This window comes from Adelges cooleyi, unplaced genomic scaffold (genome assembly GCF_023614345.1).
Source record: "Adelges cooleyi isolate 19-005CV unplaced genomic scaffold, UGA_ACOO_1.1 ACOO_flye_CR_arks_rails_tigmint_CR_PRNA_651, whole genome shotgun sequence".
NCBI classification, from domain to species: Eukaryota; Metazoa; Arthropoda; class Insecta; order Hemiptera; family Adelgidae; genus Adelges; species Adelges cooleyi.
In genome coordinates this window covers 7145156-7163154 of record NW_026096352.1, presented here as the reverse complement: position 1 = coordinate 7163154, position 17999 = coordinate 7145156, and the positions used below count along the sequence as shown (strand labels likewise).

The following is a 17999-nucleotide window of genomic DNA, read 5'->3' as shown; positions in this document are numbered from 1 at the left end:
TTTGCGATATATAGGAAATGAGTAATAACAATAGCAATAAATTAATATATCGATAATGTCCTTAAAATCCTTGCGATCGCCAAATTTGTAGAATGCCAATATTAACGATTAATATAAGATAGAAAAAGGAAATTGTTATCTTTCCTTTGGATATACGGAAGTTGTTATATATATATATAACACTATATATATATAACAATATATTTCACTTTGAAATCGGGAATGGAGCTTGCTGTTTTTATCTCACTATTGATAACGGGATTCGCAATGGGAATTCATTTTAAATAAAAACCAGTGTTCCCAGAAAATGCAGAGTGAAAATTTTATAAGAATGTTTATGAACTTAAATTTGCATAAAAAGTGGGATTTGCTGACTATGCCGCGCAACGCCTCAATTATATTTTTAGTGTTATTATGGATACGATTATTATAGACAGACGACCAACCCTAACCACATCCACAACTTTTTTTTTAAAAGACTAGCTTAAGGAGATTATTGTCAATGCTGGTATATTTACAAGTACGCATCAAAGCGTTTATTTGAAAGTAATTTTATCACTTTTAGGTTAAGGGGGGAGGGCCGTGAAAAAAGCCGTTTTTTCCAGGATTTTTTTGGAAAAATGGTACGATTTATTTAAATTAAATAAATTACACCATGAAATTGACCATTCAAAGTATTTAATAACAAAATTTCATATCAAAAAAGTTAAAAATGGCGGCGTTACAGCTGCTTGAATTTGGTATTTCGATTTTGCACCGTGCAGCGTACGAGGCAAGTCGCGCTAATTATCTAAAAATAAATTCCATTTTTTCTGTTATGACATTTTTCTGTTAAAACACGTTCATACGCTTTCCGTAAACTCAAAATTAATGAAAGCTTCATTGCACGGAGTGTGAAATATTTATTTTTTGAGAAAAACGCGCTTAAAGTAGCCAATTTTCCAAGTTTTCGACGCGAGTTTTTGTTAAATCATCTCCCGAATTTGAATTTTTATGCCAAATTTTATGATTCTATTCGACAAATAATGTGGTTCTAGAGTCAAAATATGGAATCTCTTCAATAATGCTGCAACTAAGTGTTAAAATATTGAAACAACAAATATATTTGGCCATTGGACTGAAAGGTAAAGCGTTTACGTATAATATAACTGCGCGTAGCACGGTTTGGTACACGCCACTAGCGTGCGCCTATATAGGTACGCTATAGGTATATTTAGACTTTAAATTTCAACTTGAAATATTAAGAAAATATTCTACAAATGATTAACTATTTTTTTTCACCTGACTCTCCCCCCTTTAATAACTGTTGGAAACCTGTGATCTACCCCTCTCCAATATGCTTCTTCCTCACTTTGTCTCACCCTACTACACTGCCCTTTTTTTCAATAAGTCCTTACATTATATTAAACAGCAACAATTTGTTTTGTTAGTAATCTACTGATTCGATAAAGTTTTTTTAGGATATTCTAAATTTGTTGTTCTCATTTGACAGTTTAATCTATAGAACTTAAGTTTCCTTTTCATAAAAGTCATACACATCATAAAAAAGCTAGTAGGATCAGTAAAATACAGTAGGATCGGGACATAGTGAAAAAGGAGTATATTGGGGCGGGGAAGTCACAGGTCTATAAGAATTATTTAAACTTAAAGTGATAAAATTACTTACAAACAAATGCTTCGATGTACTTAAAATTGTATTTTTAATAATGGGGTGGAAACGATTAGGGTTGGTCGATTGTCTATACTAATTTGTTTGCCATTGTACTCAATACATCGTAGTTTACAATATAGTCATAGTCGCTTATTGTGCTTTACCGATGACATGAAAATCTTTAATTTAGACGGCTGTCATAAGCTTCAAAACGATCTAAATAATTTTATTTTCTTCTTTAATACTTTAGGTTTATCTCTAAATATTTCTAAGTGTAAAATTATGACTTTCAATAGGATTCGATCATCAATAAAATACTCCTATCGTCTCTTGGATTCGGAACTTCTGCGTGTTAATGGCTGTGTCATTGATCTTGACTTTAAGCTCTGCAGTTCTTTAGACCCCAGCTTCCACATCGATATGATTTGTTGTAAAGCGTTCAAAGTACTAGGATTTATTATGATTATTATGAGACTGGCCAGGGATTTTACCTTAAAAAGTTCGATAAAGATATTGTTTGTGCACTAGTGCAGCCCATTCTAGAATACGGCTCAATAATTTGGAACCCACATACTGCCAATGGTTCACTACAACTCGAGAGAGTCCAGCATAAATTCCTGAGGTATGCAAGTTTGATTTTGGACATTTGTCGTATACGCACTTTGGTACACGAACCGTTAAACACACACACACTTAAAATCGATGGGAGAAAAAGGTAACACTTTTAAATTAAGTAAAAGAAAAGTAACTCAAAATTTAATAAACACACACACAATTATAATATTCGTAAAAACAAAAATGCACGCGACAATACCCTCTTCGTAATAGAACGGTCGTTTACGGGAGAGTGCCACCGACAAAATAATTTGGGCGGCCTTAAATAATAAACATTATTGAAATTTTTACTGAGTAGATAATTTTGTATAGTTTTGTTTTGATTGTTTGGCCTACATTTAATTGCTTATTTGCTAAGATACATCGGTCTTTAAAAACTATACTACACATTCCATGTCCTCCACATGACTACGCTCCGGTTGCGAATCAACTTAATTTAGTTTCCTTAGCTGATCGTAGAAGGATGTTAGGTAAAAAATGTTTAAATGATCTGCTATCTAACAATATGGACTCTCCTGATATCTTGTCTTTTATAAACTTTAAAGTTCCACAATACTCATCCCGTTCTTTTGCACCCTTCCATATTCCCCAATTTAAGAGTAATTTTATGAAAAACGAACCAATTAGACGATTAATGTTCATCGCCAACGTGGGCTCCACTTTTCTTTATTAATATTTATGTTAATTTTTTCTTATCTTTCTGTTATTTGTTCTACCTATAATTTTTTCTACTATAATTAATTACTGTATATACCTATTGTAATCATGGGGCTCAGCCCGTAAATAATATAAGTAAATATATATATATATATATATATATATATATATATATATATATATATTAATAAGAAAATTTCTATTAAAACCAAAAAAAACTCCAAACCCCCGTTGAAGCGTTTCTTGCGCAAGTTTTAGCAGGGTAAATTTAAAGAATTTAATGAATTCGAATTTTTTCCGTTTTCTGTATTTCTATTATTAGAATTATTATTTTGTATTCATATAATAGGTTAAATACTAAATTTAAATATTGAAAACTTATAATAGCCTCCAAAATCAACATATATAGAGTTGGAGGAACTTTTTGGGTTTTTCACAATAAAAAATATGTTGACTATGGATATTTAGTCATGTTTTAGATATACAGGGTAACTTATTATCAATAATACACTAATATCCTTGGAAAATACTACCATTTTTAAAGTTTTTATTTTTGAAAATATTTTTATTACTTATTGTACAAAGTTATAAAATTACCAAGTTTATTCACTTTCGTAGTATTCTCCGAAGCGCTATCAATTTTTAAACTCAAATGGGAATGTATATACTAAATATACTTTTGAAATAATAAACTCTTAAAGTAATAATAGAACAGGAGGTGGAGTTCGGTAGTATGATTAACACAGAACTACAACACTAAATTCCTCGAAATTAAATTAAATTTTTATAATTTGATCTTATAACGCTCGTGTAATGTATATATTTTATATTCTTTTATCAAATTTACTATATAACTACTAAATTCAGTACTAAGAATACCAAGAATATATGAAGTCCCCGAAAGACACGAGGAAAAAGTATCACCAACACCAATAGTTAGTGAAATAATTTCGCCAACTCATAACTGGGACTCCAGGATTATACTAAATGAAAAAAGTTGGGAAAATCACATATTACATATAAAAAAATAATTTTACTACAAGAACAATTTACCAATCAACTGTAGGACATTTTATTTAAAATTTTAATTACTTTGAAAACAGCCGAAAATTGAATACAATTTTCCACATAATTTATAATGTTAAACGTCTTTAATTTTTTACTAAAAAGAAAAGCGTAGGCCCTATTCAACAAAGTTCCTTATAAATTTATCAGATAATATTTTATATTGTAAGTTTTTTGGTAATTTAAATTTGGTTTAATATTAGTGTGTGACACATACATTTCATAATACTTGATTTACAATGACAGATGAATTTGGACTTTTTTAAATAGGGCCCACGCTTTTCTTTTTAGTCAAAAATTTAAAATATTAAGCATTATTTAAAATTGTAGTTCATTTTCAGCGGTTTTCAAAATAATTGACATTTTAAATAAAATTTGTTACAACTGATTGGTAAATTGTTCTAGTAGTAAAATTATGTTTTACTTTTTAGATCACTTTTTTAATATTTTTTACAAAAGCATGTTTTTAAAAAAGTTTTTTTTAATTATTACATTTATTTTTTACTTTTTAGTCCCATTAAAGGTACTTAGGTAATAATTGGTGAATTTTTTTTTTTGTCTAAAGGCTTTGCCTTGTCGCTTCAACCAAACTTCTCTGTTATCTGCTAGTCTTTTCATGTCTTTATAACTTGCTAGAGATAGTAGCTTCTTCATATTCCCCAGATTTGTTTCTCTCGGCCGTCCTCTTCCTCTTTTCTCGTTTATCATCCCTTCCATAATAATTGTAATTAACGTGTTATGTCTGATAATTTGTCTTGGTTCTTCTATCATATTTAACACTTCCATGTTCGATTTCTTTTCTCTCCAGCTGATCTTCATCATTTTCCTCCATGTCCACATCTCAAATGCTTCTATTCTTTTTTTATCTAGAGTGCTTAAGGTCCAAGACTCACTACCATATAACACAACACTCCTTCCTAAGCTTCCTAATTTTAATCTGTAAGTGTCTGCTTGTTAAAAGTTTTTGTTTCTTAATGAAAGCTTGCTTGGCCAAAGCTATTCTTCTTTTTATTTCTGTCGTGTATTTATTATCCTGCGTGATATGGTTACCTAGGTAGCAAAATGATTTAACTTCTTCAATAGGTGTGCCATGTAAATAGACAGTTCTTTGCATTTCTTTTCCATGTTTGTCTACTATTAGTATTTTTGTTTTTTTGGCATTTATGTTTAATTGGACTTGTTCTAGTGCTATTGATAAATTTGTCAGCATATTACTCAAATCGCGTTCATTTTCGGCTACTATGGCTATATCGTCTGCGAACCTTATGTTGTGTATTTGTCTTCCATTTACTTTAACACCTTTCGTTTTTTCTTTAAATCTTTTAATGGCACTTTCAATAAAAATATTGAACAGCAAAGGTGACACAGAGCAACCTTGTCTCACTCCTTTCCTAATCAATTCGCATTTTTTAACGTCTTTTATTTCAATTTGTGTTTTTTGTTGGTTGTATAGTTGGAAGATGATACGTCTATCCCTCCAGTCTATGCCTATTTGTCTCATTGTTTTAAATAACATTTTCCAATTGACGTTATCGAATGCCTTTTCAATATCCACAAACGCTATATAAGTGCTTCTATTCATATCTATTCTTCTTTCTAATAATACTCTCAATGCAAGTAAGGCTTCCCTTGTTCCTTTTCCAGGTCTAAAGCCGAATTGATCGTCATCAATATTGTTTTCAACCTTATTTTTTATCCTGTTTTTTATTATATTTAGCAAAATTTTCGAAGTATGCGATATTAAAGATAAAGTCCTATAATTAGCGCATTCTGTCGCATTACTTTTTTTGGAATTGTGACTAGTTTACTAATCGTAAAATCATTTGGTATACTTCCTGTAATATAACAATCTTGTATCTTTTTATAAATGATCTTCTTGACTTCTTCATCGGCATTCTTCAATAGTTCGCTTTTCATTAAATCAGGTCCCGCTGCCTTGTTGTTTTTAAGTTGTTCCAATGCAATGTCAAATTCCCTCCTAATGATCGATGGTCCTTTAAAGTCTGTTTCTACTTCATCTTCTTGTTCGATGTAATCAGTCTCTTCTGTGATGCATTCTCCGTTATATAACTTTTCGATATACTGTTTCCATCTATCACTTATGTCTTCCGTATCAGTTAATAATTCACCCCTTTTATTTTTAACTATACTGCTTTTTGTCCTATTTTGAAACGATATTGATTTAACTATATCGTATGCTCTATCCATCTTACCTTTACTTATCTTGTCCTCAATTTCTTGTGCAATGTCTTTCATCCATATTTCCTTTGCTTCTCTACATTTTGTTGCTATATAGTTTCTTGTTTTTTGGTGTTGTTGATAATTTCCTTTTTTCTTATAATTGTTCCTTTCTTTGATCAAATCCAGTATTTTTTGTGTTATCCACGGTTTCCTAGGAATCAATTTTTCACTTTTCAAAGTTGTGTTGACTGCATTTAATATACCTTCTTTTATTGAATTCCAATCATTTCAACCATCTATTATTTTTACATTTTCCTTTGTGCTATTGGCGAACAGTTCTTTTATTTCTTTATTCTTCAGATTCTGAAGATTCCACTTTAATGGGTTTTTACTTCTTACTCGATGCTTCCTATACTTTGAACATTTTAAAGAACATTTAGCTATCACTAATTTGTGATCGCTGTCAATTTCCGCACCTGGGTAGCTATGGCACGATTTTATTAAGGTGTTGGAACTAGATTTTGTTAAGATTAGTCTATTTGGTATCGGTCTACCTCACCCGGAGAGATCCACGTGTATCTCCTTCTTTTTGGTACTTCGAACATTGTGTTTTGTGCTACTAAATTGTACTGATTGCAGAAATCAAGCAATCTTTCTCCCCTTTCATTCCTGAGTCCTAAACCGAACTTTCCTGATCCCCTGTCATCATAATCTTCACCGATTATGGCATTAAAATCTCCCATAATTATTAATCCTTCGTCTGTCCTAGTAAGTTTCAAGGTATCTTCAATTTGCTCGTACATAATTTCTAATTCTTCTTCTGTGCTATTTGATGTTGGGAAATAAACTTGCAGTATAATTAGACTACCTGTCTGAGTTTTTTTATCTTTATCAACAATATTCTATCATTCACGTGTAGCGTGTTAACAATATTCTCTGCCCATTTTTTCTTCATTAATATAGCTACACCTCTCCGTCCTTGAAAATCACCACCACTTGTTATAACTTTGAATTCATCGCTATTAAAGTCACTATTGCCTTGCCATCTGGTTTCACATAGACCTAGAATATCAATGTTCTTTTCGATCATTAAGTTTTTTACTTCTTCTAACTTCCCTGCTCTTAGCATCGTTCTTACGTTCCATATGCCTATATTCATTACGTTTTGTTTATTTTTTTGTTTGACTGTTTTATCCGTTTTGTGATGAGGTTTTCGCTTGTTGACGACCTGAGAAGCCTCATTACTTCTCTTGCCGAATCTTGAGTATTCGGATTCATGATTAGTACTTTTTATATGACTAGAAGAGCGTATCATGGTTGTGTGTTGGGAATGGTAATGCAGTGGTTTCCCCTTGCCTTCTGCATCGCAGTAGCACCTTATATTTCTATGAGGTGCTATTCAAGTATAGATAAATCTATACTTGATACAAACAACGCTGCTGCCCATTGTTTGGTCCATTTTGGTCGCCTTTTACGACTGGCATGGACTACCGCAGGTGTATTTTAACCCCCCCCTGCAGGGGTAAATTGGTGAATAGATTACTAAATTCAAACATATAACATCATAGAAATGACCTCCATGTTTGACCCTCCCCTCCGGAATTTGTGACCTGTATGTCCAGATCCTAATATTATGACGGAAAATGGTTATTTTCATCCAAAATAAGTGTCTGGGTTAAATTTCAGCCTTCTACAATATTAGGAAGTGGGTTAAATTCATTTGGTAGATTTGAAAAACATGAAATTTCAGTGAAATGGCCCCCACATATGACCATGTGTAGGACGACTTGGATTTCTTAGTCCCAATATTATTACAGGATATTGTATTGTCATCCAAGGTGAGTGTCTGTCTTAAGTATCCTCTACGACATCGGGAAGTGGGATAAATCATTTTCCAAGATTAGAAAATACCCGTACAAAAACGTACGTTCGTGTTAGTGAGTTAAAGCAAATTAAAAAAATAATATAGCGTTGGTTGTATTAGGTATATCGAAAAAATACGAATGACGGAACACAGGAAATTTTGTCATAAATAATATATATGAATTTCTTTTCTAAACTATATGTATATGAAGCCTGAGAAAAATTAATCCTCGTAAAACTCAACTTAACAGAATTTTTTTTTTAAATCACTGTCAAGGATACTGTGATAGTCCAAAATATAATTTAACTACTAAAAAAAGAGTCCTAACTACTGAACTCATAGTTACATATCACAGTTTAAACTTTAAGGTAAGATTTTGTAAAAAATTGCCTATACTTAACTCCTTAAAAATGGGCGTCCTCTTATGTTTTAAATTTTTCAATCTTAAGATATTTTTTACCATCTACAATTTTCCACCAAAGCGTTTTTTAAGTGATCAAATCACAAAGGGTTAAAACTTATTTTTTCTGGCTATTATTTATCTTTTTTTAATGAAACCTATAAATTAAAAAAAATAAATTTGTGCGTGCAGTGTGCGATTAATCATAAATCAGTATTATTTTCAAAAAATATACCTATGTACAAAAAAATTGGTTGTACAAAAATATATAAATATATTACACAACACCTAAATAAATTGAATAAAAAAAAAATTATGGCGGTACTGGTTCAATTGCAGTTATTTAATATAATTAATTAATACTTTATTAATATTAAATAATACTCCAGTTTTTAACAAAAATGATTGTACTGCAATAACATATCTAATATCCCTTCACTGCATGATTTTTTTTTTACCATATGCTATAAATGTACTTAATATTACTTAAAAAATTTTAAAAACTTTTTTTTGAGTTTTGGTTTTATGGAAAACGCTAATTAAAGAATTGTGCCAAATATGGAACATTGTGCATCAAAGATGTATAGCATAAGCAGATTTAAACAATAAATACAATTGTTCCATATATGGAACATTGTGCAGTGAAGGGATATAGTTAAAATTAATTTAAACTTTTTAAAATAACTAGAGTAAGGGTAACAGAGCTCTTAGATTAATACTAAATTGATCAAATATCTTGATTTTCTTTTTTAACAGCTTGATAATCATCGACAAGTGCATATAGTTTTAGGCTCTATTTGTAAACAAATAATTATAGCTAATCATCATAATTATTATTAGATGTAATTCGTTTATGAGTTTTTAAGTCTATAAACTAATACAACAACTCTGTTATCGAACATACATTTCTATTTTTAATGTAGTTAAATCTAATATTCTATTATTTATTATGGTGTTTAAGAAGTTATAAATTAACATTAATATAGATACATAAAATAAGTAATAAGTAAAAACTACACTGTAAAATCTTTAAATCTAGTGTTCTTTACAAAGTTATAGCATTTACTAAATCTAGGTACTCATACTAAGCGTGATTTATTTCAAATGTTGTTATACTGTTTTTTTAAATCTTTAAATTACATATGTTCTAATACAATGTTTTGTTTTTAAAAGGATGAAGATGTGCAAGAGGCGTCCGATAGAAGACGCTGTTATCTTAAACGAAGTATTTCACCGGTAAGAAATACAAAAAACAAAAAACCTAAAGCTGGTTCATCAAGTAATAATGAGTTATATTATTTAAATTTACCTTCCAAACATCTGATAAATAAACAACAGTTAGAACTATGTGGGAAAATCCCATTAATCGTTCTTCGTCCCTTAAGTCTTGAAACAATAAAACAATCGCCAAATTGTAACGTCAAAGATAATACTAATACAACGAACCTAGAACAAGATACAAGAAGCGAAGTTATTAATAACCTCAATAACGATCTCAAGGTAAATCTCATTGAAACAATGACTAAATTGTTGAGTCAAAGCTCAATTAAATTTAGTTCCCATATTATGAAAGGCTGTACTAACGCAAGTTCGGTTGAATCGACGACTTCAAAAATCCCAGTTGAATCAAGTAAACTGGAACAGGCTAATTGTACTGGTCCCATTGACTATGTTTCTAGCTACAAAGAAAAAGAAAGCTACAAGAGTCAGCGGGAAACTGAATTCTCGAAACAGTTATCCAACATCAGAGATAATGACCGTTTACAGGATCTTAGGCAAATTTCGGACAGTCAAACTTTAAAAATCCCAGTTGAGGCAAGTAATCTGGAACAGGCAAAATGTACTGGTTCTATTGACTTTGTTTCTAGCTACACAGAAAAAGAAACTTGTAGTCAGGGGGACAGTGAACTCTCGAAACAGTTATCCAATATTAGAGATAATAACTGTTTACAGGATCTTGGACAAATTTTAGAAAGTCCTTTATGGTTAGAAATGTTAGACATCTCGGAAGACGAAAACTTGCTGAAAACGTGTTATTCTGAGACAAGTCTATTGAGATTAGGTATCAACACCTACAAAAAAACGTTGTTTGATGAGTTCAAACCTGTATCAAAGAGTAGAAAACTGAAAAAAAAGAGATTGCAGCTTCAATTAAAAAATAATAGGAGCCTAATAACACTTTATAAAAAGAATAAAGGTACGCAAATTCGAGTTACAAGTAAAAAAAGATTGTACAATAGTCACATACGCGAAAGACGTCAATTTTGGGCTGAATATCGAAAAACACTTGTTAATACAGATCAGTGGAAATCGTATGTTCGTATGTTTACTCCAGGTTCCACTCAGGATTTTAAATCTACTGATTTAAGTGATTCTGCTGATCTACATTCACCTATTACTTCTCAGGATCTCACGTTGTTGGAAGGCGGTCTCGATTTCGCAATAGTCTTTAGCGAAATTCGACGATTTAAACTAAGACAGAAATTATTTTTTCCAGATAAGTTGAGTGTAAAAGACCAGGCCATGGCTTCTCGTTTATTAAAATGCATGTCTAGTTTTAAAGGTTCACAACCCAATTCACCTAAATCATTGAAAGACTCAATTAACTATAGTTATAACATTAATAATGAACGGATAGAAGTTGAAGATACAATACGTGACGTTCTGGATAATGTCGTAAGTACTGTTTGCACTACCCGAAATGAATGCAATACTCAAAATTCTGACTTGAATATTACGGATAGTTTATGCTTTTATGAAAACGAATATGACATTAGAGAAAATATTTTGTTTAATGTTAATCTTTCTGACTTAGCACCAGTTGACATTCTACATAAAAATAATGAAAATGATATTGTTAACCTAACCATTCCTGAGGTTGATATGGCCGATATCAATAATATGAATGTACCTGATTTGATTAAATGTTCGAATGTATTGTCCAATTTGAACGAAACATTGATAACAAGGAAAGTGTATACACAAAAAGATGCGTTGGAGGTTAATGTATTAGAAAAATCAAAAAGTAATGACATCAAAAACTTGAACGAGAATAATAATGAAAATTTAAGTGAAAAAACAAAAACTAACGAAGACAAAAGCTTAAACGAACCATTAATTGAAAACTGTAAAACGTCCACTATGATATCTACCGAATGCGACTCTCAAAACGCCATTGATTTCATGGACTATTACAGTTGTATGGAAACGAGCATGTCACGCAGTAACGTTAATTTTATCTCTTCCGATAACACACTTTTAGCCAAAAACTCGGAAATCAATAAGGATGACGTATCAGTAGACGTGAATACGGCAGTAGACTACAAGGTAATTAAAACTAATGACTTTCATGTTACAAACAATTTCGCCTATTCGATTGATGACCATATGAATTCCGTGCTATCCGAAATTGCCATAGACGCTGAAGACAACGGATCGCCCTCAACCGACGACTCGTATAATTTGTGCATCGTGACTAATGATGACGACGTACCCGTCCCTGATACATTCAGTGATGAAGACAATGAAGGAGAAATCAATACTACCAAAAACATCGGAACTCTCCCATACGATCATAAAATCGTTGACACAAACGAAGTATCCGAAGTTGCAATTGATTTAACTGTTGATAACCATGAAAAAAATGTCAATATATATGAAGGACCAGTAAACGAGTTGCAACAAATAAATTCAATCTCTATAACTTTGGAAGACGTTGCTGATAATAATGTCGTCACCAAAATCGACTCGCCAAAAAACTTTGAAAATATAGTGCAACATGAACAAGACTTTACGGGTATTGTATCGGTAGAAAAAATAATGAAATGCCAATCTAACGAGGATAAATTAAAGACGTGGAACGTAGCAAGCTCTTCTAGTGTTTCTAATTTAGACAAAGTGAACATCCACGATTCAAAATTGTTTGAACCAGTTACAACTGACAGTGACGAATGGTTATCCGACGATTCTTCTAAACCTAGTACTATATCCAGCATTACACACTCTAATTTGGACAATATGAGTTTCAGCGATGACAGTCATAATTTTGGAGAGCCAGAACCTTTCTCATCCCATCAAATTGACGTCAACAGTGAGTTGTACAGCAACATTGATGTTATGTCAGACGAGGATAGTAATTCTGTTTGTAGTTCTTTGGATGATGATAAAAACACCCAAGTAAAAAACGATGTTAATAATGAAACTAATAATAAATTTATTTTTCCGCTTATCAAAACTATTACGGATATCGCATCGGACGATTCTAATTCTGAGAAGAATGAAAACTCTTTAAGTGCTTCGAGACCATCTCTAAGAGAAGATCGAGAAAACGATGTGGAAAATAATATAGTGTCTCGTGAATTAAACAATGTACATTTTTTAGAACAGTTTGATCAGCAGAATTTAGAACACAACAGTGAACTCTCCTTGTCTTTAAATTCTGTTTCTCTTAGCACTGACATTGACCCGGATCAGGAAAATATAGATTTTAGATTAGAGGAATCTGAAAAAAATACTTTTAAAAATGCTACCGTAACTTCTGGTGAGCTCCGAGAAATTGACTCCGACAATGAATTACCTATAAACATACAAGATGAATTGGATACATCCATCAGTTCCTCTTGTAATTCACCAGAAAGTGATCAAATCATCAAAGAGAGGGATGACGTAATATTTGTTAACCAAATAGAAGTTTCGACGACTATTGTTGATAAAATTGATTTGACCGAAACTTCAAACCATTCTATTAAGACCAATGTGCCGCAAAATGAATTTATTATTGTACTTGATGACGAAGATATGAAATCTCCAAGTGGTGTCAGTCCGATAGATCCCATATTGGAATACGAAGTACATACTAGTGCAAGTAATGATTCCATAATTACGAGTATCTCTGGAATCGACAACGGTCAAAATCGAAATGATAATTCTATGGACACCAATACGAATCGTAATACTAGTCCTCTTTATGAAACTATTACAATAATCTCATCAGATGACTCTAATTCTGCTACAAATGAAATGTTGAATTCTTCCTTACAATCTACAGAAAAATATCAAGAAAACAACGCAGAGATTGCATGTAATTCGTCAGAAGACTATCCAAATATGCAAGATCAAGAAGACGTGGTTGCTGATAACTCAATAGAAATTAACCAATCAAAAACTAATACTGTAGAAAATCTCAGCACGACACCTGTGGCGCATCGGGAAATAAATGTAGACAGTGAATTGGCTATGTATATAGAAGACGTATTAGGCGAAATCAGTGACTCTGAATCTGATTCATTGGAAAGTGACCAATCCCTTCAAGATGTCGAGACTGATATCAATCCAAATAAATTTGTACCAACTTTTAATAATGATATGATTTCAACCACAATTGTAAGCCAACCATCTTTTAAAGTATCGAATAAAGCAAACCATGTTACTGATACGAACCCGGAAGACCCTAATTTCAAACTAGCCAAATCCAATACTGTTACTGACCTCAACAGCTGCGAGCAAGATAATTACATCCCTACCAGTACTATTTCAAACTCGCAAAGCACAAGTTCAGATAACAGTTCTAGCAATGGTGATAGCGATAATGATAGTGATCTCTCTGAAAGTGTGGTAGAAAAATATGATAGTGATAGGTGTAATAGGTATTCTAATGCCGTTTTAAATATTATCCCGGACAGTATTGCAACTCCAGATGTTAGTGTCCAAGATTACGAAGACAAAAGTATTAAAAATTCAAACTGTAAAAATAACTTGAAACCTTCTGAAGTTTCCAGACAAGAAGATAAAGATGTGACAACTAACACTAGAGTGCACGATAATTTTAAACAAGATTCTCCACCACCCGACGGATCCCATCTTTTGAATAGCACAGCAACGCCTACAAATATCTCCCAAGATACTGAGGTTCAGATTAAAGAACACAAGGACAATAATAATTTAAAAAAAAATATTTCCTCGGTGGTTGATCACTCATCTAACAATCAAAGTGCCAACAAAGATGAAGAAATACCAGTTACAGCTACAACGTCCACGCAACAGATTAAAAATAGTAACAAAAAATATCGCAGTGTGTATTTTAACGGTACCACCTATTTGATGACTTCTAATACCAATTTTTATATTGGCGACTTCTCCGACTTAGTTAACAATGATGATGGACGTAATCTTTATGCTGATATTGTTGCCACGGACCAGCCAGCCAACCATAGTGCTGCCAGTAGTACCACCAGCCATAGTACTACTGTCACTCGTAATTTAACCAAAGTTACCGCAAGTTCTTCCGTGACAGTTAGTCCTGATGTTACCGTCAGTCAGACTACCGACAACATTGATGCTAGTGTACATTCGGACCGTAATAACGAAACTGGTCCTTCCAATAACATGTTGGATGAAGCTAGTTCTACAAAAACTGACTTTGGGGTTGATAAACGGCCTGTTTATTTTCACAACCGCCCCACATACACTACTAACCTTCCTGCTGACATGTATGCCGATGCTTCTGTTACATTTACCGGCCTTCCGACTAACGTCATCGACCCAGGCTTAAATGACAACTTTAGATTCATTGAAAACGACAATCTTGAATCGTTTTACGTGGACAGCATTTCGCACCACCGTTTTTATAACGATGAAAACACTGTTAACAGTAACATATATAGGGAAAACAACAGCGTTTCTGTCCTAAATAATTATTCCAAATATTGCGATAATGTACAACTACCTGATCAGTTTGATGCTAATGAATGGAAATTGTAATTTTCACACTTTCACTAACAAAAATTAAAAGTTTTTACATAGTTTCATGTTCAATTTTTTTAAATTTAATTTATAATTTATAATTGTTAATGTACATAATTTAATCTACATTTTTCTGCCTATTTACTTCAATTTAATTTTTTTTAAATTCATTTTGTATAATTCATAATAATGTGTTACAAGAATTTACTTTCTGTAATTTTGTGTAATTAAAAACATAATTAAATTAGTTTTCAATTTAATATTAGTATAATATACACATTTTTAATTACAGAGAATATTTTTTTTTATTTTATTCTCAATTCATTAATAACAAAAATTTGATTTTTCTAATATAGAAAATAATATATCGTAATATATAAAATATATTACGATTTTTAAAGTGAACTTATGTACTGTTACTGTATATGCTTTGCTTGCGTAATTAAATATTTATAATTTGATATATATTCAAAAGATCTTTTGTTTATAGTGACTATTTTGATTTTCCCAATATTAATGTATAAGACTTCAACTTTTTCTTTTTAAGTAAAAAATATAAAATTAATTAAGTACTCAATTTGTTTATATTAATAATTAGAGACACTGAAATAGGTATACTCTAATAGTGCATCCTATTACCTATTCCTTTGAATTTAATGGATTTTGTTTTAAATAATTACAATGATTAAAAGTGACAAATATAGTACCTATATTTTAATACATGTTTTGAACTTTTTTGTGAAATTTAAGGAGTTTTGGTTAATTCTAATTCTAATAAAAAACATCTATTAAGTTGTATGTACATTTATAACAGTGAATAACTTATATGTAATGTATTAAATTGTATTCATTTTATGATATAATCTCAATTTAAAAATGCCAAAGTATATTTTATCATTTTGAGACTGATATCGTTCAAAATAATTATAATTACCTATATGTTATTTATTTCACTTCACAATATTTGTAAGTTTGTGAGTTGTTTATTTTTTTGTGTTTTTATTTAATTTTACAGTGTGATTTTTATTGATTTAATTTTAATATATTGAGTTGTTACTGATGTATAATACATGTATAACGTTTTTTTATCCCATAAAGATACTAATATCAACTGCTCGAAGTGATAATAACATAACCTATTAGGACTTTGATTCGTGAATTATATTCTACCATAATCTGCTAAATAAATTAGATATAAATAAAAACAACTTTAAGATCTCAACTTCGTTTTACTTTCTTTTGTTATTTTTATTTTATTATTTTAAATATTTTTTATTTTTTTTAGTTATTATTATTTTATTTTTAATTACCTTTTTTTAAAGGCATTAGTACCTAACAAAATTAAAACGTGCAATGAATACCCTAACTAAATGTTTTTTTTTTTTTTTTTAATGCATTATCTTAAATTGGGGTTTAACCTTGATATAAGGCTACGAAACATGATGAAGCAGCACATTCTCTTAATAAGTCTTGCATCAGTGAGGACATAACCAGATAAGCAGTGAAACGATTTAAACTTAAATTTTTGTATTTTAAATTACTCTTGAATTAAATTTTTTGGTTTCCTTTTCAGTAATTTATATTTTATTTTTATGATTTGATTTATTTAATTATTTTCATTAATTGTTATTATTTTTTATTTTTACTTTTATTATTTTTTTTTTTTAATTAATAAAAAAAGAATACCTAGTTATTATTCAGTTATGATTTTGTAAAATGATAAACCTAAAAAATTTGATTATTAAAAATTGGTTTATAAATAATATTCCTACTATAATTTACTTTCGTTAAACTTTGAAAAAATAATAAATAGAAATCGTAGATTACAGTCCTATACGTAATCGATAACTACGGTAAGTTTACAATTTACATAGGTAATATAAAATTGCTATATGTTTGTATTATGAATTAGTACAATATGTAAGAGTTGGCTAATTTATTTTAATTTTAGACAAATGAGTGAAACAGGTTCTGCTCAGACATTATATTAATACGTTTTTCTCTATTTAACAGCGATAACTTAAAAATTAAAGGCCCGATTGTATTAATAATTTGTAGGCTTCTTATTTATATTATTTATGCAAATATATATGATATAAATAAGCAATGGTAAGACAAAGGATTTTTTTTTTACAGCCTTTTTTCTAAATTACTAGGTAAATTTATCTTTTAAAATTGTATTAACTCTAAAATATTTTGACATTTTGTTTGTAACTCATCTATTTAAAACACTGCTTGTACTTTTGTACTACCAACTTATATTGTTGAAACACAAATGATAAATTAATAATTAAAATACCATGGTTATTAAAATAAAACACCACCCATAAAATTACGTCTAAGTTCTTTAGCTCTGTGTCTTTCATGGGTTTTTTTTCTGGTTCATAATAACGTTTTTAACCTAACCATTTGGTCAATTTCTTCATGTAGACCGTTTTTCTAAACGATTAACCACGTTGATGGCAGTAAATGCTATAGTATTCATGATTTTAAAGTCTTACGTTCCACATGACTGCTATTATTTCAAACCGCAGTTCTTATCTTATATTTTTAGGTTATGGCAATGACACGTTTAGGAACATTTATATCACGTGCGCTCGTTCGGCAAATCTTGTTATCATATGATTAAAAATTTTGTTCTTTCTACGTTGTGCTATCACAATATTCAAATTACAAAAAAACACTGTAGCTTACGATATTTATTTATTTTTTTTTTTTTTAAACTGTAACTTAGCATAGCATTCGTGACCATGTGTACATTTGTTTTAAATAAATTAAGTCATAGGACCAAAAACATGTTATAGCCGTCATGTGTACAACTTTCT

The 17999-nt window shown here is 30.6% G+C and overlaps 1 protein-coding gene across 1 annotated transcript in view; it reads left to right on the top strand.

Moving 5' to 3' along the window:
- The window catches only part of LOC126844405 (serine-rich adhesin for platelets-like), a 45504-nt gene extending 30303 nt beyond the window's left edge, over positions 1–15201 (top strand). The window contains exon 3 of the mRNA XM_050582581.1: positions 9607–15201. Coding sequence (XP_050438538.1) covers positions 9607–15192 — 5586 coding nt within the window. The 3' untranslated portion in view covers positions 15193–15201. The remainder of the gene's footprint in view (positions 1–9606) is intronic.
- The last annotated feature ends 2798 nt before the right edge of the window (positions 15202–17999 follow it).